Source organism: Leucoraja erinacea, chromosome 13, assembly GCF_028641065.1.
Source record: "Leucoraja erinacea ecotype New England chromosome 13, Leri_hhj_1, whole genome shotgun sequence".
NCBI classification, from domain to species: Eukaryota; Metazoa; Chordata; class Chondrichthyes; order Rajiformes; family Rajidae; genus Leucoraja; species Leucoraja erinaceus.
The window spans coordinates 3388848-3411390 of NC_073389.1; the positions used below are offsets into that span (position 1 = coordinate 3388848).

The window sequence follows — 22543 nt, forward strand, 5'->3', positions numbered from 1 at the left end:
CTCATCTAAGATGATCCCATTTGTCTGTGTTTGGTCCATATCTCTTAAAACCTTTCCTATCCATGTACCTGTCCAAATGTCATTTACCTGTCTCAACTACCTCCACATGCAGCTCGTTCCATATAACTACCACCCTCTGAGTGAAAAAGTTACATCTCAGGACACAAGGAACTGCAGATGCTGGAATCTTGAACAAAACACAAAGTGCTGGAGTAACTCAGCAGGTCAGGCAGCATCTGTGGAGGGGATGGACAGGTCAGGACCTTTCTTCAGACTGATTGTAGCAGGGGAGAGAAAGCTGGAAAGAGGTGGGGTGGGACAAATCCTGGCAAGTTTCCAGTTGAACGAACAAAGGCTCAAGATAAAACGGAGACAAATGAGTGTCAGATAAGGAGAGACGAGGAAGAGAGAAATATAAAGCTGGAGGACGGGGACCGACAGGAAAGGGGAGAGATAGTGGAAGAAATGGGTCCACACCAGGGTGGTGTCACTTGAAATTGGAGAATTCAATCTTCATGCAGTAAGCTATCCCATCTCTCTTCCCTCCACCATCTTGGCCCTCTAATGTCATATGACTCAGCCTCTTCTCATGTGATCTACTTGCTCTCTCTTCCCCCTCATGTGACCCTCTCCTACCCCCCTCATGTGATCTACTTGCTCTCTCCTCACCACTATGGGCAATTTGCAGAGGCCTACCCCCTCATGTGATCTACTTTGCTACTCCGCCCGTCTCATGTGAATGTGGAGGAAACCGGAGCATCATGGAGAAAACTGCATGATCTCCGGGAGAATGTACAAACTCCACCTCTCCTACCCCCCTCATGATCGATCCTTGGTCTCTGGTCACCCTGTGAGACCCTCTCAACTCGACGAGCTGCATGTGATATACTTGCTCTCTCTTTGTTTATTAGGTCCCTCTCCTACCCCACAGCTCTCATGCTACATCCTCGCGTTATACATTTGATCACCCCTCTCTCCAATCACTTGAAGTCTCCTACCCCCCTCATGTGATCTACTTGCTCTCTCCTCACCCTCATGTGACCCTCTCCTCCCCCCCTCATGTGATCTACTTGCTCTCTCCTCACCCTCATGTGGCCCTCTCCTCCCCTCATGTGATCTACTTGCCCTCTCCTCCCCCTCATGTGACCCTCTCCTACCCCCCTCATGTGACCTACTTGCCCTCTCCTCCCCCTCATGTGACCCTCTCCTACCCCCCTCATGTGATCTACTTGCCCTCTCCTCCCCCTCTCATGTGACCTGCTCCCGCGTCCTCCCACGTGACTTATCTGTCACACGTCACGTGGGCCGCCTTTTCACGTGACCTCGATGACGCTCCGTCGCTGAGGAAGATGGCGGCGGCGGAGGAGGACGACGAGGTGGCGGTGAGTGCGGGCCCTTCACACAGCCGGGGCCGCGGCAACGTAGCTGCCGAGATAGATGCGTTTAACACTGAAATAAACACAGAAGCGGCGAGAGACACCCGCTGGGCAGCGTCTGCCGTGTTTACTATCACCCGCACGGGCACGGTGAAGCAAAGCTCCAGCTCCAATGGAGATGTTGCAGCAGCAGCAACAACAACAACACCACCAGCAGCACCACTGGCCCTCACACAGCACACCACGGATATATCATGCTAGGCAGTGCAAAGAAAAAGGCTGTGCAAATAAATGAGACATCAGTGGGGGCTGAAACAAGTGTACAGACACTGTAGTGGCGAAATGGGTCCACTTTAACCAGGGCAATGGTGTCACTCGAAATTGGAGAATTCAATCTTCATTCAGTAAGCTATTCCATCCCTCTTCCCTCCACCATCTTGGCCCTCTAATGTCACATGACTCAGCCTATTCTCATGTGATCCACTTGCTCTCTCCTCACCCCTCATGTGGCCCTCTCCTACCCCCCTCATGTGACCTTCTCCTCCCCCCCTCATGTGATCTACTTGCCCTCTCCTACCCCCCTCATGTGACCCTCTCCTACCCCCCTCATGTGACCCTCTCTGAAACCCTTAAAATGTGACTTCCTTGCGGATGACCCCCATATAATAATTCATGTTACCCACTTGTAGCTAATTTCAAACTTCAATTACTAGATCTAAACATCAATCCATTTCTCCTAATAAATGATTAACATTTTTAAATAGCCTAAGTGTCCAAATAATATTGACCTCATCTGTCACAATAAAACATGTGTTTAATCTCACTTTACATTAATTTATAGGCCTCTCATGTCGCCTGAATTTAGCGTTCAATTGCGTGAATTAAAGTCCATTTTAAATCGCTTTCGGTGGGATCCTGTGAACCGCTGGTTTAGAGCGTTCACATTGCGGCTCCGTAGTGCCGAGAAATATTGTACTCGCAATATTAAACTTTGTATAAAGTGATCTTAAGAAGCCCTTTTTAATGTAAAAATATACTGCTACCCTTCAGATTTCTGCTCTATAGACCCAGCTGGTTGCGAGCCGTTGGGGGTTTAGAGGTTAATTTTTAAACTACTATAGCACTTAGGAAAAACTCGTAAAACTAATAATAGCTCATGTGAGGGAACCTACCAGCGAATTTTCGTTAATAATTAACTAGGCTGAACAAACTCGATTTGAACAGCCTAGAGAAAATCGCGTTTTAAACCCGCCCCCCTCTAAACGGCGCCAAAAGCGAGCACACGGGCTGGGGCAGATTTTCAGCGACGCTTCAGGTACGCTTTGCAACATACCTATTAATCATCAGTTATAATGGTACAGCCAAACATAGTTCCACTCTACGACTAGTGCGACTACGTAATATAGGAAGTGAGTGTTAATATGAAGTGTTCAATAAGGTGGAGTTAGTGGCAGTACATTAACCATATAACAATTACAGCATGGAAACATTACTCTGATTGGTTCACATGCAATAACCAATCTACAGGGCCACTCTTTGTCTTTGCACTATTTATGTTTGTTTTCTTATGTATGTTGATATAACTCGGTCTCTTGCCACCCGCAGAAGTTTTCGGATGACTCTGCAATTGTGGGCTGCATCAGTGACAGGAGGGAAGTTGAATACAGAGGTGTAGTCTACGACTTTGCTGAGTGGTGTGGCTGAATCAACTGCAGCTCAACACTGACAAGACTAAGGAATTAGTGTTGGAGGTGTAGGAGGAGAGGAACTTCCCTGTCTCCCATCAATGGTGTGGATGTGCAGTTTGCCTGAACAGTAAACTGGACTGATCCAGGAACGCTGAAACCCTGTATAAGAAGAGACAGAGCCAGCTGTATTTTTTGAGAAGGCTCCGCTTCTTCAATATCTGCAGTAAGATGCTGCAGATGTTCTATCAATCGGTGGTAGCCAGTGCCATCTTCTTCGCTGATGCTGCTATGTGCTAGGGCAGCGGTCAGCAGGGTTAACAAACTCAACAATAAGGCTGGCTCCGTCCTGGGGGTGGAGTTGGATTTATGGAAATTGGTCTTGGAGGGGATGCTGCTCCTCAAACTGTGGAGTATCTTGGACAATACAGCTCACTCCTTCATGACACATTGGTCAACCTGAGGAGCACCTCCAGCAACAGACAGGATACAGGAGATCTTTTTTCCCTGTTGCTATCAAACTGTACAACTCCTCCCCCTTCTGTGGAGTAGACTGCCCCCCCCACCATCACAATCTTTGCGCATCCCCAATCCTTTCCACTCGTCACTTTAATTTCACGTAGCTTGTGTTTTATGACTCTTGACAGACCAATTTAGCTCCTGGGATAAATAAAGTTCTATCGTATCATAGCTTTTTTATGTTTATTGGTTTTACAGGGTACTTTATTTGCATATCTGTTGTGCTGCTGCAAGTAGGAATGTTATTGCTCTTTTCGGGACATATGACAATAAAACACTCTTGACTTTGACATCTACTTGATGCCCTGTATAAGATCCACAATTGTTGGGTCTCGATCTACAGGGATGGAAGGAGATGCTCTCATGGTGTATGAAGTGCTGTAACTTTGCAAAATCAGATAAACGTGACTAAAAATTATGTTTCTAGTGTTTACGTGCAGATCTGTATAAAATCGCAAGGCGAATAGATGGGGTGTTTAAGAGGGAACTGCAGATGCAGAATCGAAGGTTACACAAAAAAGCTGGAGAAACTCAGCGGGTGCAGATGGGGTGAATGCACAGACTCTTTTACCCAGCGTAGAGGGATGAAAAACCGGAGAATAAACATGAGAGGGGAAAGATTTAATAGGAATGTGAGAGGTGAATTTTTTTACTCAGAGATTGATGGGTATATGGAACTAGCTGCCAGTGGAGGTAGTTGAGGCAGGTACAATAAAAACATTTAAAAGACATTTGGACAGGTCCATAGATAGGAAACGTTTAGAGGGATATGGGCCAAATGTGGGCAAATGGGACTAGCATAGATGGGGCATCTTGGGTGAGTTGGGCGGAAGGACCTGTTTCGTGCTGTATGACTCTTAAGACCAGCAAATGTATGCAGATGCACATTTTTGGGTTTAGCTGTTTCCTGGTGATTAGTTAATGTGATCTCTCAAAGCTACAGCTCCAGTAAATACATAGCAACGGTGTGGATAAGATGTATTATTACTTAGTGTACGATTGGACAAGCAAAGGGAAGGTGTGATCTGTTGTATTTGCATTTGCAGTTTGATGATGATGTGGAGGAGAGTGGAAGTGGCGCAGAGAGTGGACATGGCAGAAGAAAAAGATTATTTTCTAAAGAATGTAAGTCAACTCTGTTAAAGTGTTGGAAATCAGTCATTCATTGCTGAGCTAACCTGTAAAACTAAACATTTTCTGTAGTTTGTGGTTAATTTAATTCCACATTCAGTTTTCACTGATTTACTAATTAATTCAGCATTCATGTCTTTATTGGTCATTTGATACGAATTTGAAAGTTATGGTTTGAATGATCAGAATTTGTGACGTGTTTATTTTCCTACGGACATTTGTGTAAAATCTTCACAAACCTTTCCTACATTTTGCTTATAGCACCTGCAGAAAGACTGAAAATTGACCAGATGGAAATTTGTTTTGCATATTTATGTTTGGAAATCTTGTCTTTTTATTGAATTGGTATTAATCAGATTTGAAAATGGTGTTCCTTTTTTAAGGTTGTAAGAACTTGAGTTTTGCCCTTAACGTGCGGCTAACGCTCCCTGGAGGCCACGGCGCTTAAGAAGCCCAGCATATCCCCACGGCCAGTCTAGGGGTCAGAGATTACGGCATCTGGGTGGGGTGGGGGGATGGGGACACAGTAGGTTAATTGCATTCATATAACTTTAGTGGTTACTACTGATCATATTGTCACTTAATCATTAAGATTTGACGCGAGTAAATATTGAAAACTTATTAAATTGTAATAGTTGAAGATTTTAAAATGCATGTTCTTTCCAAACAGTGAGATGTATGATGTACGGCTTTGGGGATGATCAGAATCCTTATACTGAATCGGTGGACATCCTGGAGGATCTTGTCATAGAATTTATCACTGAAATGGTGAGATCAGCCACACAAATCATTGCCTGCAAATGTGATTATACCTAATGACATGCAGAGCTCACATTTTGGAGAATATGTTGCGGGAGAACATGTTGCTGAAGACACACATACTTTTTTCAATGCATTATTACATTTCTTTTTTAGTTTATGCAAGCCATTCATTATGAGATTCAATTCCAGCAAAGTTTTGAAAGAAGGAGCCCTACCTCTTTTCCAGCTTTAAACCGCCTACACCATCAGTCTAACGGAGGTTACGACCTGAAACATCATAGTACATAGGAGCAGAATTAGGCCATTCAACTCATCGTCTACCACCATTTGATTATGGCTGATCTATTTTTCCCTCGACTCCATTCTCCTGCCTTCTCCCCGTAACCTATGTCCATTCCCACCACCACAGATACTGCCTGACCTGCCGAGTTCCTCCAGCACTTTGTGTTCTGCTTAAAGTGTTACATTCCAAAGTGAGTCAAAATTGTCTAAATATCCCAGGGTAAGGGAATCAAGAACCAGAGGTTTAAGATGAGAGGGGAAAGATTTAATAGGAACCTGAGGGGCAACTTTTTCCACACGGAAGGTGGTAGGTATGTGGAACGAGCAGCCCCAGAGGAGGCAGTCGAGGCAAGTGCCATAATGGCATTTAAATGCACTTGGCAGGTACATGGATAGGAGAGGTTTAGTGGGATATGGGGCAGACGTGGGCAAATAAGATTTAGATGGGGCAAAATGGCTGAAGTGCCTGATTTTCTGCTGTTTGACTCTATGAGTGGGTTCAAGGGTGGAATTTGTGACACAACTAGTCTACACTCCATATTGATGAATAGTGGGGGGGTTTGTGTGTTCTGCATTTCAGAATTTGCTGTGTCAATTTGCTCAAAATTCTGAGTAGAATTTATACAGCTTATGGCATATTCCATATGAAATATATATAAAACCTCTATTGCCTCAAGGGTGGTGGTGGAGGCAGGTACGATAGTGGGATTTCAGAGGCTTTTGGGTGTGGGGAGTGGAGGGATATGGATCACGTGCAGGCAGAGGAGATTTGTTTAACTTGTCACTCTGTTCAGTAAGTAAATTGTGAGCCAAGGGCTTGTTTCTGTGTTATACTGTTTTGAGTCTTGGATTCTTCCAGGTCTTAGGATTGTTCCAAGCAAATGGCTGTCATGATATTGTGATATTTTATTTTGCTCTTTTCTCTGACAAAATTGTGACTTGTAACTTTTCACTACCTAGACGCACAAGGCCATGTCGATAGGACGTCAGGGACGAGTCCAAGTAGAAGATATTGTCTTTCTCATTCGTAAAGATCCTCGGAAGTTTGCAAGAGTGAAAGACCTGCTGACAATGAATGAAGAATTGAAACGTGCCAGGAAAGCTTTTGATGAAGCTAATTATGGCTCTTAGGTCCACACAGAGGAGCAAATAGTAATGCACTTTAGACTATCTCTGAAACACGTACCTGAAGCACAATGTTTCATCTCAAGATCGTACTTCAAATATCACAAGGTGCCGCAGGGAACTTCAACGTCTACAGCACAGCAGAGAGTCTGAAGATGGGCCCCGACCCGAAACGTCGCCTATCCTTGTTCTCCACAGGTGCTGCCTGAACTGCTGAGTTACTCCAGCATCTTCTCTTTTTTTGCAGATTAATTTCCTTTTTTGTAATCACAATGTAAACATTGTTATTGGCTGAAGAATTGAATGGAGCAATCCTTGTAGCTTGGCCTTTATGTACCTATCAGGAAACAGTATATTAGACATTAACTAAGTTGGTCTGGTCTGCAGCAGTAACTGTTATGGAAATCTAATGCCTTGGCCTTAATGAAAAACAAATAGTGTAATGGAATTTGAGTGCAAGAAATAATTGGACCAGAAATAATTCCATACCCAATTTAAAGGTATACATTCTGTCCATAATAATTTATAATAGGACTCAATTTATGTATTTTGGAATAGAAAGTGACATTTAACCTTGTCTTGTGATTGTAACTCCTGCAAGTGATGCCACATAGAAACATAGAAATTAGGTGCAGGAGTAGGCCATTCGGCCCTTCGAGCCTGCACCGCCATTCAATATGATCATGGCTGATCATCCAACTCAGTATCCCTGCCACAGCACCATCGCTGAGATAACGTATAAAGAGATTTTGACAGGTTTACGTTAACGTTTTTAAAATAAATGTGGATGTTTTCATGTGTGATCCTGACAGGAAGTATGCATAGGTAATATTTGCATAAAGGCACAAAGCAAAATATCACAAGGCATTTCTCCCTGTGACCACATAGGTTTCCTCCTGATACTCCAGTCCTTCCATATCCCAAAGACATGTGGGTTTGTAGGTTAATTAGCCTCTAAATTGCCCCCAGTATGTAGGGAGTGTAAAGTGGGATAACATAGAACTATTGAGAACGGGTGATCGATGTTTAGTGTGGACTCGGTGGGCTGAAGGGCCTGTTTCCATGCTGTATCTCTAAACTGAATCATGGAGATTTGTTTTGGAGCCGATTTGCTTTTTTTTTTAGTAGCTACTTACCTTTTATATGGTCCTCGACATTTTGGGAAAAGTGTTTGTTTGAATTTTGGAGCCTTTCCAAAAAATTCATATCGTCGAACCAATGGGTAATTGATGAAATAAAAACGTACAAGATATTGTGCACATTCAAGTTTATTACAATGTTGTGACCTTTCATTTTCCACTTGCTCTTTGTATAATGTAGTGTCATGTCTAACTTGCAATTCTCTATACAGTCTCTTAAACTGAGTATTTACTTACATTGGCGCCATCAAAATTGAGGAAACTAATACAAGGCATTTCCACCAGCTGGTTTGAGAGGGAAATTAATATTGTCACAGGTGTCGCTACCAGTATTTTTAACGGAACTTATGAAAATTACCAATGTTTTTTTGTGGAATTCTGCCACCTCGTTAATGGCTGATATATCTCAAATGACTTCGATACCATAACATTTGATTCCGTTTTTTCATCCTAATTTTAATCCTAGAAGTGCGTGATCTCACTGAACTGCCGCAGATGCTGCACTAAACGCAAGCTGCTGAAACAGTGCGATCTGTAGTTTTATTTTTGGATATTAGTGAAGCCGCGTTAAAATAAGCAGGCAGACGCATGAAAATAGATGACCTTTCTTCCAGTCTTCAGATGTTCGTTGAGTTGTACTCACTCACTGTTTTCCCATGCCACTTTCATCATCCCATTGGTGGTGTTCAGAGTTCTGGTGTCTGAGTCGGAGCCAATGGAGCACATTTCTTATGAATATTGCTCCAAGAATTGTTCATACCTGCAGGGGAACAACACAGTAGAAATAAGTCACGGGTGAGATTGTTTACATTTTTGCTAACAACAATTAAGTGAACAGCGTACCTGCTCCTAGTTCTTGCCTGTAACGTGCCAACTAAGATTAAATGCATCATTAAATTAAATCTGCATGTTACTATTGAAATGGCTTAGAACAGTGATGTTTAAGAAGCTTTTAGATACATGGATATGCAGGAAATGCATAGATATGGATCATATGCAGGCAGATGATATTAGTTTATCTTGGCATTATGCGCGGCACAGATATTGTGGGCCAAAGGGCCTGTTCCTGTGCTATGCTGTTCTACATGTTATTAACAGTGATAATTAGAAAGTCCATTCTACATTGGTATATCTTCAATTGTTGTGTAAGTGGTCACTTGGTTTTAATTTATACAGCAATAGATTACTGTAGGTACCAGACACCTGATAAAGTTTATTATTAGTATTATAAACAATCCTACTCATACAGATATTTCTGTATTAATTCTTTATCACAGGCAACGCCCCACAACTCTGTTTATGTGGAGGCAACTGTTGTTCCTGCAGTATTATTACCATTCCACTTATAATGCAGAGGAAGCACAAGAAGGTGAAGCTGACATGTAGAACAAAAATTGGACATAGACCTGCAAGAACATTTCCAATTCCAAATATATTAGCACAAGAATGCTAGGCAGATCTTGGTGAGTGAGTGTTTCAAAGTATATTTTGTTTGGCAAGTCTTTTAATTTTCTAGCTGGAGCTCAATTAAAGTTTACTCTGTTCTGCATCCAGGGGCCAAGAAAAATTATTGTCAATCCATTCACACGTTTATACAATGTTGTCCGTTATATGACGTTGTTATACACTTACGATATCAGTAAGGTTACAGAGTAAGTTTTATGAATGCAAGAAGAGCTATATTTAACCCACCATCGTCCCCCAACTTTGTACCCTCCTTTGCCATCTTATCACCTCCCTCAACTTTACACTCTCCCTCCCTCTCACCACTCTCTACCCCAGACTGAAATACAAATGTAGTAAGTGAAAATCTACTGTTGAGTACAGTACTGTGTTTGCAAAACTGTGATGCTGCTGCAAGTATTTCATTGCTCCATTTCGCTACATCTGACAATTGATCATTACTTTTTGCCTTTAGTACTGCAATTACTTGCTCTGTTTTAGGATTGCCTTTAGAAGTTGATCTCATTTATGGAAACTCAATACAAGCTAACCGAAGCTTCCAGGATACTTACTCCCTAGTTTACCTGCCAGTCTACAATTTCCCCACTTCATTTTAATGAATTAACAATAATTTAGTTTATTGTCACATGTATCGAGGTACAGTGAAAAGATTTTGTTGCGTGCTATCCAGTCAGCAGAAAGACAATACATGATTACAATTGATCCACTTACAGCGTATAGATGCATGATAAGGGAATAACCTTTAGTGCAAGGAAAGCTAGCAAAGTCCGGTCAAGGATAGTCCGAGGGACATCAGAGGTAGATAGTAGTTCAGCACTACTCTCTGGTTGCCTGATAACAGTTGGGAAGAAAATGTTCCTGAATCTGGAGGTGTGTGTTTTCACACTTCTATACCTTTTGACTGATGGGAGAGGGGAGAAGAGGGAGTGACCAGGGTGCGACACATCCTTGATTATGCTGCTGGCCTTGCTGAGGCAGGGTGTGGTATAAATGGAGTCAACGGAAGAGGGGTTGGTTTGTGTGATGGTCTGGGCTGCAATCACAAGCTGTGATGCATCCTGATAAAATGATTTCTATGGTGCATATTATAGATGCATATTTAAGTCAATAAGTGCTGAGTGGAAAATCTGGTCCAATAAATTAATACCAGTATATCTTTTATAAACAATCTTATTAACATTTGCTAAGTTAATGGGATATTAGGACACTGCAAAATGAATAGCTTTGTTACTCATAGAGCATGGAAATAGGCCCTTTGGCCCAACTTGCCCCAGCTCCTAGTCCCACATATCTGCGCTTGGCCTAGCCATATACCTGCCCAAATGACACAATAGTACCTGCCTTAACTACCTTGCTCCATAAACCCACCCCCTTTTGTCTAAAAAACGCTACCACTCAAGTTCCTGTGAAATCTTTCCCTCTCCTTAAACCCATGTCTTCTGGTGCTCAATTCCCCTACTCTGGGCAAGAGCATTGTTATTAATAAACATCTGGAAACATATATACCATTACAATCTGTGGATATTATCAGCAGCCTGAATTGGACAATCAAATCAATGGAATGTATATGGCCAATATCCGGATCATTTAACTACTGTTCTGAATATCTTCCCATGTACAATAGATTAGAATGTCAATGAAAAACTGCCAATTCCATTCAGAATGTTAACACTGCAGAAATACCTGATAGTCCATTCAAGTAGACTTTACCTTGGACTAACTAATTTTTGGATCACATAAACAAAATTTGGAATTTCCTGCATAATGAAAGACTGAAAGGGAATAAGCAATCAACAAGTAGATTTAGCCCTTTATCATCAATGTGCTGGATACCATTAAATATTGTCTAAACTTATTGAACATACGTAAACAATGATGGTAGAATGGCAAATGCAACAAATGAACAAATTTGACTGGATCGTACTCAATAAAAAAGCTTTTCACTTTACCTCAGTACACGTGACAATAATAAACCAAACTCAACTACGGAGAATGCCCTTTGAGTCTGCTCCTCTATATAGTCAGATCATGAAGATCCTTGGCCTCAGCACCACTTGCCTGCATTAACTTCAGATCCAGGAATTCCCTTGTTATCTAAAAAGTCAATCAATTCCTATCTTGAATGCACTTAGCAAGTATGCCTCCATGATCCTCTTGGGCAGAGCATTTATTACCCTCGGTGAAAAGATCTGACTAAACTGACTGATTCTTTTAAGACTGTGACACTTGACTGTACGTGTCCTAGGCAGACGGAACAGCAAAGCTACACCTACCACAACTACCTCCTCTGGCTGTTTGTTCCATATACCCACCACCCTCTGCCTGAAAGAGTTGTCCCTCATGTTCCTATTAAATCTTTCCCCTCTGAGTCTTGCTTCCATAAGCCTGAGAAAAAGACTCTGCGATCTCAATCCCACCATCCCATGATGCAAGTATTAATCTTTGAGCGTTCAAATGCAGTCAAAATGAGCAATAACTTCATCACAACGTGGAAATAAGTTAACAGCAAGAGACTCCGATTAGCTACAAAAATAATTTGGCATTCATGTGCCAGTCACATTTGGATAGTTTCAGATCCTTAAGTAAAGAAAATGGAGAAGTCACCTTGGTGCAGTATGGGGTGTTCATCAGTGTTTGTCCTGAGTTGGATTAGATCAGAACGTGTAGATTGCATTGATCTATCTTGCTGCATGAATTGCTAAATTAAATTTAGGTGCGTGGCCACGTCATCTCCTACAAAGAATCCACACTTTCACATTTTCAAATATGTATAAAGACTTCACATAAAAAGAGTAATATTGCAGCAAAATGCAGCATGTTGTAGGTATGTGTACGTCAAAGCTAGATCTAAAAAATAGACAGCAATTAGTGATTTCATTACTTAGGAGGTTTAGATTCTACAGAGGAGGATACAAAATCCTCTATAACTGTAATCATTGATGGCAATAGAAGGATTGGAACATGTGGTCCATTGAGCCATTCTGTCCAATATCGGACAGTTTATGTGGGTTATGGTCCCTGCCTCATGGTCTTCCATGCTGTGTCTCTAAAATAAAAATTAAACTCAAACATGGCATCTTTTCCTAATCTGTCCCAAATAACATGTATCTGTGTGACTGAAGAAGGGTCACAAGCTGAAATGTCACCTGTCCATTCCCTCCACAGATGCTGCCTGACCCGCTGAGTTCCTCCAGCACTTTGTGTTTTGCTTAAGATGCCAGCATCTTGAGCAAAACAAACCAATTAGATAAAACTGAAAAGAGTCACCAATATCAATGATTTGGATGAGAACATACACAGCAAGTTTGCAGATGAAACAAAAGTGGGTGGATTTGCAGATAGTGAAGATGGTTGTGAAAGATTGCAGCAGGATCTTGATCGATTGGCCAGGTGGGCTGAGGAATGGTTGATGGAATCCAATACAGAGAAATGTGAGGTGTTGCCTTTTGGGAAGTTTTACATGGGCAGGACCTACACAGTGAGTGGTGTAGAGCAGAGGGATCTAGGAGTGCAGGTGCATGGTTCCTTGAAAGTGGAGTCGCAGGTAGATCGGGTGGTCAAAAAGGCTTTTGGCACATTGGCCTTCATCAGCCAGTATTAGCCAGAGGAATCGGTAGTAAGGAAGGCAAATTCAATGCTAGCATTTATATCAAGAGGACTGGAATACAAAAACAGAGATCTAATGCTGAGGCTCTATTAGGCTGCATTTGGAGTACTGTGAGTACATTTGTGCCCCATATCTGAGGAAGGATGTGCTGGCCCTGGAGAGAGTCCAGAGCAGGTTTACAAGAATGATTCCAGGAATGAGTGGGTTAACATATGATGAGTGTTTGACATCACGGGGCCTCTACTCGCTGAGGTTTATAAGGTTGTGGGGGGACCTCATTAAAACTTACAGAATAATGAAAGGCATAGATAGTGTGGATGTTGAAAGGGTGTTTCCACTGGTGGGAGAGTCTAGGACCAGAGGTCATAGCCTTAGAATTAAAGGGTGCTCTAAAAAGGATGTGAGGAGGAACTTCTTTAGGTGGGCAGTGGGACTAGTGCAGCAGGGACATGTTGGCCGGTGTGGGCAAGTTGGGCCGAAGGGCTTATTTCCATACTGTATAACTCTACGATTATTAAAAGGAAACTATATTAAGTCCAAATTAATATTGTATGTCAACAATAGCAGAACACCCCAACTGATCAAGGGAACTTTGTCCACTCACCACACAAAACGTGGTGTGGCAGGATCAGAGTGCCAGGTTAGTTTTTTAGGTGTAGTGGTATGCTTTGAAGCAGCAGTGTACTTACACATGAATAGACAGACACAAGGTTTTATCACATTGACTGGATCATTATTTCATGTACTCTTTCTCACTGGTATATTCCATAAATAATCCAGTCATATCTGCAAAGTCTTCCAGAACTATGCTGCTTGAATCCTCACCAATAAGCTCGGCTTGATCCGGAGGCGATTTTTTAAAGGGAGATTCCTGCGCATTAAATGAGTCGTGACGGGAACTTTCTGCGGCCTTCTCCTTCTCAGATTCAACAGAAGGTGCCAACACGTGATAAAGGCTAGGCAGGCGGATGTCGTAACGCACCCCACCCCTGCAGTACAGCTTGTCAATCAGTGCGTAGAGTTTGTCCGCAATGTCGTTCCCCAGCAGGACTGTGAATAGACGCCCAATGTAGTGGTGTTTGGCCAAGAGCCCGTATAACTTCCGTCTCTTCCAAGTCACGTAGCAACAGTCTGTTTCTGCTGTCAGTGTCACCTGCAAAAACAGATACATCGATCCATGACGTAGCTGTGTCACAAGGCCGGAAACAAATACTTACACTCAGTCTGAGGAAGGGTCCCGACCCAAAACGTCATCTATCCAAGTTCTCCACAAATGCTGCCTGACCCGCTGAGTTACTCCAGCACTTTGTGTCTATTTTGTAAACCAGCTGTGGTTCCTTGTTTTTACTGAAATACCAAAAATCACCTCAAATAAGAACTTGCTGACATGTGGACTGTAGATACAGCGTGGAAACAAGCCCTTCCTCCAAACTCGTCCATGCCAACCAAGATGGCCTATCTAAGCCAGTCCCATTTACCCACATTTGGTCCATCTCACTCTAAATCTTTCCTATCCATTTACCCATCCTAATGCCTTTTAAATGGTGTTATGGTACCTGCCTCAACTACCTCCTCTGGCAGCTTGTTACATATGCCTACCACCCTCTGCGTGAAAGAATTGCACCTCAGGTTTCTATTAAATCTTTTCCCTCTCACCTTAAACCTATGTCCTCTGGTTCTTAATTCCCCTGCCCTGTGAAAAAGACTGTGCGTTTACTGTATCTATTGCCCTCATGAATGCATACACATCCATAAGATCACCCCTTGGCCTCTTACATTCCAGAGTATAAGGTCCTAGCCTGCCCATCCTCTCCCTACAGCTCAGGCCCTTGCGTCCTGACGTCTTTGTAAATCCTCTCTGCGCTCTTTCTAGCTTAATTGCATCCTTCATATAGCAGGCTGATCAAAACTATACACAATACTGAACTCACTGAAGTGTGGCTTCACCAGTGTCTTGTACAGCAGTAACAATCTCCTTCTGTACTCAATTCCCTGACCGATGAAAACCAGCTTTCTCCACCACCCTGTCTACCTGGAACGGTAAGTAAGTAAGTTTATTGGCCAAGTATTCACATACAAGGAATTTGCCTTGGTGCTCCGCCCACAAGTAACAATATGATATACAGTGACAGTTACGAATGACTCAGAAAACACTAAACATTAATAATAATAAAACATTAATGATAAAACACTATTGATCAAGCATGTGAACCAACAAAACATCAGATCAAATGGAGGCTACAGATTTTTGGCTGTTGAGTAGAGTAACTACTCGTGGATAAAAACTGTTTTTATGTCCGGCTGTGGCAATCCGGAGTAGTAAATGTTAAGTATCTAAAATTGGATAAGTTAAGTATTACAACAGTTTATTTTCTCTGGCTTTTTTTTTAACAAATACCTGTTTCCAAGGAGCTTTGCCAAATGATGTCTCGAAAATTAAGGGAAATGTACCTAAAATTTACAAGTATGCAATTCAAGCAAGCAAAAAAAAAATCCTGTTGACAGTTTTTTTTAAATTGTCCCTTATATGTCCAGATAGGGCAGAAAATATTGACCAAAAATAAAATTACTTAAGAGAATACAAATTTAATATTGTAATTATTTGTGTGACATGTTTATGGCAATTTCCTTTGATGGCAAGTGGCACAGCTGGTTGAGCCACTGCCCCACAGCGCCAGAGACCCTGGCTCGATACCGACCTCAGGCACTGTTGGTGTGGAGTTTGCATGTTTGTCCTGTGACCGCATGGGTTTTCTGTGGATGCTGCGGTTTCCTCCCACATCCTAAAGACTTGTGGGTTTGTAAATGTAATTGGACTCTGTAAATTGCCCCTTGTGTGTCGGGACTGGATGAGATAGTGAGGGAACACAGAACACGTGTGAACAGGTGATCGATGGTCGGCCTGTACTTTGTGGCTCCAATGGCCTGTTTCCATGCTGGATCTCGAAAATAACTGAATGAGTATTAAGAATGCGGTTCTTTGTTTAAAGGGTGGGTACTGTTTTCAGAGTACTTCAACGAAACTGCAGTTTCCATTTCCTACCATCTGAGAGAAGAAACAGGAGCTTGAAATCCTACATGTCCAGACTTAAGAACAGCTTCTTCCCACTGCAATCAGACTCCTGAACCACACACCTCCTTCACGCCCCCTTCACATCCCATGCACTCTTCCTCTCAATTCTCCCTCATATGGTTCTTTCATCATTGTAATTTAGTATTCTTTTGCACTACAATCTTGCACCATTCTGTTGCTTTGCGCTCATCATTGTATCTGTTGTTGTGATTATCATTGCTGTATGTCAACTGTTCACTCTGAGAGCTTCATGTGAATAAGGAAAGGCATTGCACTCTGGCGCATGTGGCAATAAACTAACCTGAATCTCACTATCAAATACTCGGATTACTGAAATAAGAGAATATTGGAAACATTCAACATGTTTCCTGCACAGATAGGAAAGGTTTAGAGGGATGAGGGCCAGGCATGAGCATATGGGGCTAGCTTAGATGGGACATCTTGGTCAGAATGAATGGGTTGGGCCAAAAGGCCTGTTAGGTGTCCCATGCTCTCCCCAGAGTAGTAACAGTATGCTGTTACATTTATAATATGCAGAAAATTTTAGGATAGGAGATTAGGTGCACTGAAGAGAACACGTTTCATGTTGGCAGTCAACTTTGAATAGATACATTTGGTTTATTTATCTATATTACTCCTGCATATAATATAAACTGCCTGCCCATAGGTATCTTTATAACATATAGATGCAGGACAGCTATCACTTGTTCAAAATTTAAATTATTACTTTGGTGATTCACTATAAACATAAAAAAACCAAGAATGTTGTACAACTTGCGAGTTGTTCAACGGTAGCAAGGAAGGCAAATGCAACGTTAGCATTTATTTAGGGAGGACTAGAATATGAGAACAGGGATGTAATGCTGATGCTTTATAAGGCGCTGGTCGGACTGCATTTGGAGTATTGTGAGCAGTTTTGTGCCCCATATCTGAGGAAGGATGTGCTGGCATTGGAGAGGGTTCACGAGGGTCCACGGTTTACGAGAATGATCCCAGGAATGAAGGTAAACATATGATGAGCATTTGACGGCTCTGGGCCTGTACTCGCTGGAGTTCAGAAGGATGAGAGGACCCCCTCATTGAAACTTAATGAATAGTGAAAGGATTGGTTAGAGTGGATGTTTCCACTGGTGGGAGAGTCTAGGACCAGAGGCACAGCCTCAGAATAAAAAGACATGCCTTTAGACAGGAGACGAAGAGGAATTTCTGTAGCCAGAGGGTGATGAATCTGTGGAATTCATTACCATAGATGGTGGTGGAGGCCAAGTCATTGGGTATTTTTAAAGCGTGGATTGATAGGTTCTTGATTAGTAACGGTGTGAAAGCTTACGAGGAGAAGGCAAGAGAATGGGGTTGCGAGGGGAAAGATAGATCAGCCATTATTAAATGGTGGAGTAAGCTCGACGGGCCGAATGGCCTAATTCTATTCCTGTGACTTATGAACATTACCTGAAAACTGCCTTCTTCATTAGGCCGCAGAGATTCCCATTCGGGTGAGTCGAGGAACTGGTAGGGAAAGATATAGTGCAGAAACTGCTGGTCATGAGAAACACGAACCCTGCAAAACACAAATACGCATTTTGTAATATTGAAAGAATCATCATATTGGGACATTGGTCTCTCCGCTTCATGCAGTGTGGACAGGCAGTGTTTACCCGTGGCTCACTCCCCCCCCCCCCTTTAATCTATATTCAGAACATAGGACTTTTCAACACCGATAGTTCAACATGGTTTAAAAAATATTAGATAAAAGGTAAGAAATTACAATAGAAACCCAATTATACAAAGAACAGTATAGCACAGAAGCAGGCCCTTCAGCCTATAGTTTCTGTGGCAAACATGATGCCAAGACAACACTTCTGTAACTGCACATGATCCATATCACTCCATTCCCTCCCTGCATATTCATGTGCCCATTCAAGTCTTTTAAATGCCTCTATAGTGTCTGCCTCCACAACCAACCCTGGCAGCACGTTCCAGGCACTCATCACCTCCTGTGTAATAAAAAATGCCTGCACATCTCCTTTAAACTTTGCTCCTTTCACCTAGAACATAGAACAGTACAGCACAGGGATAAGTCCTTATGTCCACAATGCCTATGCCAATGATGATACCATGACCAATCTGCCAGCACATGATCCATACCCCTCCATTCCTGGCAGATTGTGATCCTTGCTTTTTATTAGCCATTTTAAAATGTCACCCATGCGCCATTACTTTTCTTGAAATATGATCCAAAATCACTTTCTGTGCTCTCTTGAATTTTGACATTTATTTTGAAAGGGAATCACCGATGTATATTTATCCGTGTGTTAACAGGCCTGTTAAACTGCAGCAAGAACACATTTTGTTCTGATGTCAGTACAGCCACCTACATTCTTTCCTTCAGCTTCACAATTCACAACTCTTCATTCCTTTTGTCCCACACCCTCTATCCTTTCATCTCTGGTCTTCGTCCACCATCTGCTTATCAACCCCCACCACCTTCACAAGGGTCTCGTCGCGAAACGTTGCCGATTTCCTTCGCTCCATAGATGCTGCTGCACCCGCTGAGTTTCTCCAGCATTTTTGTGTACCTATTACATGCCAGGCTTTGTCCTGCCCCTTCTCTCTTCTAGCTTTCTACTCTTCCCCCTCCCCCCCCCCCCCCCCCCCCCCAAACAAACAGAATGGTCCTGGGCCAAATCGTCACCTATTCCTTTTCTCCAGAGATGCTGCCTGACCCGCTGAGTTACTCCAGCCCTTTGTGAGAATCAAACACACTTGACATGATGGTACACAAAAATGTTTAAGAAGGAACTGCAGATGCTGGAAAATCGTAGGTTACACAAAAATGCTGGAGAAACTCAGCGGGTGCAGCAGCATCTAAGGAGCGAAGGAAATAGGCAACGTTTCGGGCCGAAACCCTCTTCAGACTTGACTTGACTTGACTTGACTTGACTTGACCATTGATTTAGATGAGCAGATACTAATATGTTGATCAGTTCTGGGGAAATGTTGATATTGTCCCATCTAAATCAGGGTAACTGATGACATAAAAAGCTGGAGACATATTTGTACAAGTGTATAACATTCTCAGAAAAACATTTGTGATGTTCCTCGACCATTGTATCCAACTGCATTAATAAGCCCAGAGCAAAATTATGTCTAGTGACGATAAACATGCGCTTGCTAATGTGTCTGCAAAGGGCGGTTTGGTAGTAGGTGGGAGAGAGACCTGTTTGGGAAAAGGGTCTGAAGAAGGGTCTCGACCTGAAACGTCACCCATTTCTCCTCTCCTGAGATGCTGCCTGTCCCGCTGAGTTACTCCAGCTTTTTGTGTCTATCTTCAGTTTAAACCAGCATTTGCAGTAGTTCCTTCCTACACATTTCATCTGCTCCACTGTGAAATCTCCTCAAGGTATGTCTACTTTGAAGAGGTTCTCCTCCTCTCTCCAACGATAGTTCAGCAACATCCTCTCTTGCTGCTCCCCCTCTGTGACTCCTCCTGCTCTCCGACTCCCCTACCTCGTATTAACCCAGATTCGCTACCACAGCCACGTGTGTTTTTCTCGCTGCTTGCTTGCCTGTGCCATATTGTCCTTGATTTCCACCCCCTTTGATGTCTCGTTTGGGAAACGTTGTGGGTCTTTAAAAAATATCTGTGTCCTGCAATGGAGAAATCGAGAGTTTCTGAAGAGGCAGCTTGTAAGATATGGAGACATACAGCACGGAAACAGGCCCTTCGGCCCAACTCGTGCATGCCGGTCAAGATGCCCCAATCCAAGCTAGTTCCATTTGCTCACAGGTAGACAAAAGTGCTGGGGAAACTCAGTGGGTGCGGCAGCATGTATAGAGAGAACGAAATAGGCAACGTTTCGGGCCAAAACCCTTCTTCAGACTGATGCAGGGTGGGGAGGGGGGGGGGGGGGAGGAAGAAGAAAGGAAGAGGGCTGAGGGAGAGCTGAGAAGGGGAGGATTTCCATTTGCTCACATTAGTTCAGTTCAGTTTAGTTTATTGTCACGTGTGCCGAGGTACAGTGAAAAGCTTTTGTTGCGTGCTAACCAGTCGGAAAGACTATGCATGATTACAATCGAGCCATTCACGGTATACAGTTACAGGATAAAGGGAATAACGTTTAGTGCAAGATAAAGTCCGATCAAAGATAGTCCCAGGGTCTCCAATGAGGTAGATGGTACTTCAGGACCACTCTCTAGCCCATATCCCTGTAAACCTTCCCTATCCATGTATCTATGGGCATGTGTTTTAAATGCTGTTATTGTATCTGTATGATGCACTGGAAAAAAGGAATTGTGGAAATTACATCGGGCTAAATGGTTTGTGTTTATTTGCAACTGCTTGGAATTATATTTTGCACGGTTGACTTCTGCCAACATAGTCAAAGGGGCTCAAAGATAGACACGTATTGCTGGAGTAACTCAGCGGGTCAGGCAGCATCGCTGGAGAAAAGGAATGGGTGACGTTTCGGCGAGTCGAGGCCCTTCTGCCCCTTCATCAAAAAGCTACTCTGGATGTGCATAAAGAGCGCAAGCTGGTATGTACCTTTCTCACCCATTCCCCAAGGATCATCTTTGGGAAAAGCCGGCTAGGAATGGTGCCGTGCTTTAGAAGGGATTGACACAGCAGTTTTCTGCAACGGTGTTTTATTAATGATGAGGTTAAAATTATCACGCATCAAAAGGACTGGCTTTGAGCTTCCATCTGCAGGCTGTGGTGAGGCCTTAGATCACAGGCACAGAGGTGACTAGGGGAGGGAGGGGGGTGGTTGAGACCGTGGTGAGTAGAGACAGGATCAGAGTTCAGGACCATTGGAGAATGGAAAGGTAGTTTAGTTTGTTGATTATTGTCATGTGTACCGAGGTACAGAGAAAAGCTTTTGTTGCTGTGTTCTAAATAGTCAGCCCTCGGTCTCCTCCATCGTCAGAGTGAGGCTAAACACACAAGAAATAGAATATTGACTGATGTCCACTACAAACCCACTGACTCCCACAACTATCTCGACTACACTTCTTCCCACCCTGCTTCCTGCAAATACTCTATCCCCTACTCCCAATTCCTCCATCTACGCCGCATCTGCACCCAAGATGAGGTGTTTCATACTAGAACATCCGAGATGTCCTCATTCTTTAGGGAACGGGGGTTCCCCTCTCCCACCATATATAAGGCCCTCACTCGCGTCTCATTTGCTCCCCCTTCCCCTATTTATAGGGCGAATCCCTCTAGAGTAGAAACAAGGTCTCAAGGAATTAGGGGGAGTAGGCCCTTCGGCCCCACCGAGCCTGAGGCCGCCATTCACTATGATCATGGCTGATCATCCAACTCAGTATCCCGTACCTGCCTTCTCTCCATACCCCCTGATCCCCTTAGTCGCAACACAGACAGAATCCCCCTTAAATATAGCTTACCTTCAACCACCCCATCAGAGAGTCTCAGACAACCCAGAGTGAAAAAAAACGTTCTTCTCATCTTGGTTTTAAAGGATTTCCCCTTTATCCTTAAGGATAAAGTCCTTACCTTCCACCCCATCAGCCGTCTCATACAACCCAGAGAGTTGTGAATTCACCCAGAGAGTTGTGAATTTGTGGAATTCTCTTCCACAGAAGACAGTGGAGGCCAATTCACTGGATGAATTTAAAAGGGAGTTAGATAGAGATCTAGGGACTAGCGGAATCAAGGGATATGGGGAGAAGGCAGGCACGGGTTACTGATTGTGGATGATCAGTCATGATCACAATGAATGGCGGTGCTGGCTCGAAGGGCCAAATGGCCTCCTCCTGCACCTATTCTCTATGTTTCTATGTTAACACATAATCCTCTGAAATTTCCGCCACCTCCAATGGGATCCCACTACTAGCCACATTTCCCCATCTCCACCCCTTTCCACCTTCCGCAGAGACTGTTCCCACCGCAACTCCCTGGTTAACTCATCCCTTCCCACCCAAACCACCCCCTCCCCAGGTACCTTCCCCTGCAACCGCAGAAGATGCAACACCTGTCCCTATACCTCCTCCCCCAACTCTGTCCAGGGACCCCGACAGTCCTTTCAGGTTAGGCAGAGGTTCACTTGCAACCTCCTCCAACCTCATCTACTGTATCCGTTGTTCAAGATGTGGACTCTTATACATCGGCGAGACCAAACGTAGACTGGGCGATCGTTTTGCGGAACACCTTCACTCAGCCCGCCTGAACCAACCTGATCTCCCGGTTGCGGGACACTTTAATTCTCCTTCCCATTCCTACACAGACCTTTCTGTCCTCTGTCCCCTCCATTGTCAGAGTGAGGCTAAAAGCAAATTGGAGGAACAGCATCTCATATTTCGCTTGGGCAACATACAGCCCAGTGGAATGAATATCGATTTCTCTCACTTCAGGTAGCCCC

At 43.3% G+C, this 22543-nt stretch overlaps 2 protein-coding genes across 3 annotated transcripts in view; one reads left to right on the forward strand and one right to left on the reverse strand.

Annotated features, from left to right (window-relative positions):
* The first annotated feature begins 1243 nt into the window (after positions 1 to 1243).
* On the forward strand, positions 1244 to 8151 carry taf13 (TATA-box binding protein associated factor 13). Its single transcript, XM_055644292.1, has 4 exons — positions 1244 to 1382; positions 4627 to 4705; positions 5382 to 5479; positions 6716 to 8151. Exons 1-4 carry the CDS (start codon positions 1350 to 1352, stop codon positions 6884 to 6886), a joined length of 381 nt encoding a protein of 126 aa, XP_055500267.1. The 5' UTR covers positions 1244 to 1349; the 3' UTR covers positions 6887 to 8151.
* Positions 8152 to 8167: 16 nt separating this feature from the next.
* popdc2 (popeye domain containing 2) overlaps positions 8168 to 22543 on the reverse strand; it is a 16066-nt gene continuing 1690 nt past the window's right edge. The window contains exons 2-4 of one of the 2 annotated variants that reach the window (XM_055644289.1): positions 17613 to 17721; positions 13780 to 14243; positions 8168 to 8779 (exon numbers count right to left, since the gene is read on the reverse strand). In XM_055644289.1, coding sequence (XP_055500264.1) covers positions 13824 to 14243; positions 17613 to 17721 — 529 coding nt within the window. In that variant the 3' untranslated portion in view covers positions 8168 to 8779; positions 13780 to 13823. The remainder of the gene's footprint in view (positions 8780 to 13779; positions 14244 to 17612; positions 17722 to 22543) is intronic. The other variant, XM_055644290.1, reaches the window with a different exon arrangement.

What these genes read in the sequence shown, in the direction of transcription:
- taf13 (XM_055644292.1), top strand. Translation starts at nt 1,350, where the DNA reads ATGGCGGCGGCGGAGGAGGACGACGAGGTGGCG. An exon ending in AAGATTATTTTCTAAAGAAT is followed by an intron (nt 4,706 to 5,381) that starts GTAAGTCAACTC and finishes CTTTCCAAACAG; the next exon opens with TGAGATGTATGATGTACGGC. An exon ending in TAGAATTTATCACTGAAATG is followed by an intron (nt 5,480 to 6,715) that starts GTGAGATCAGCC and finishes TTCACTACCTAG; the next exon opens with ACGCACAAGGCCATGTCGAT.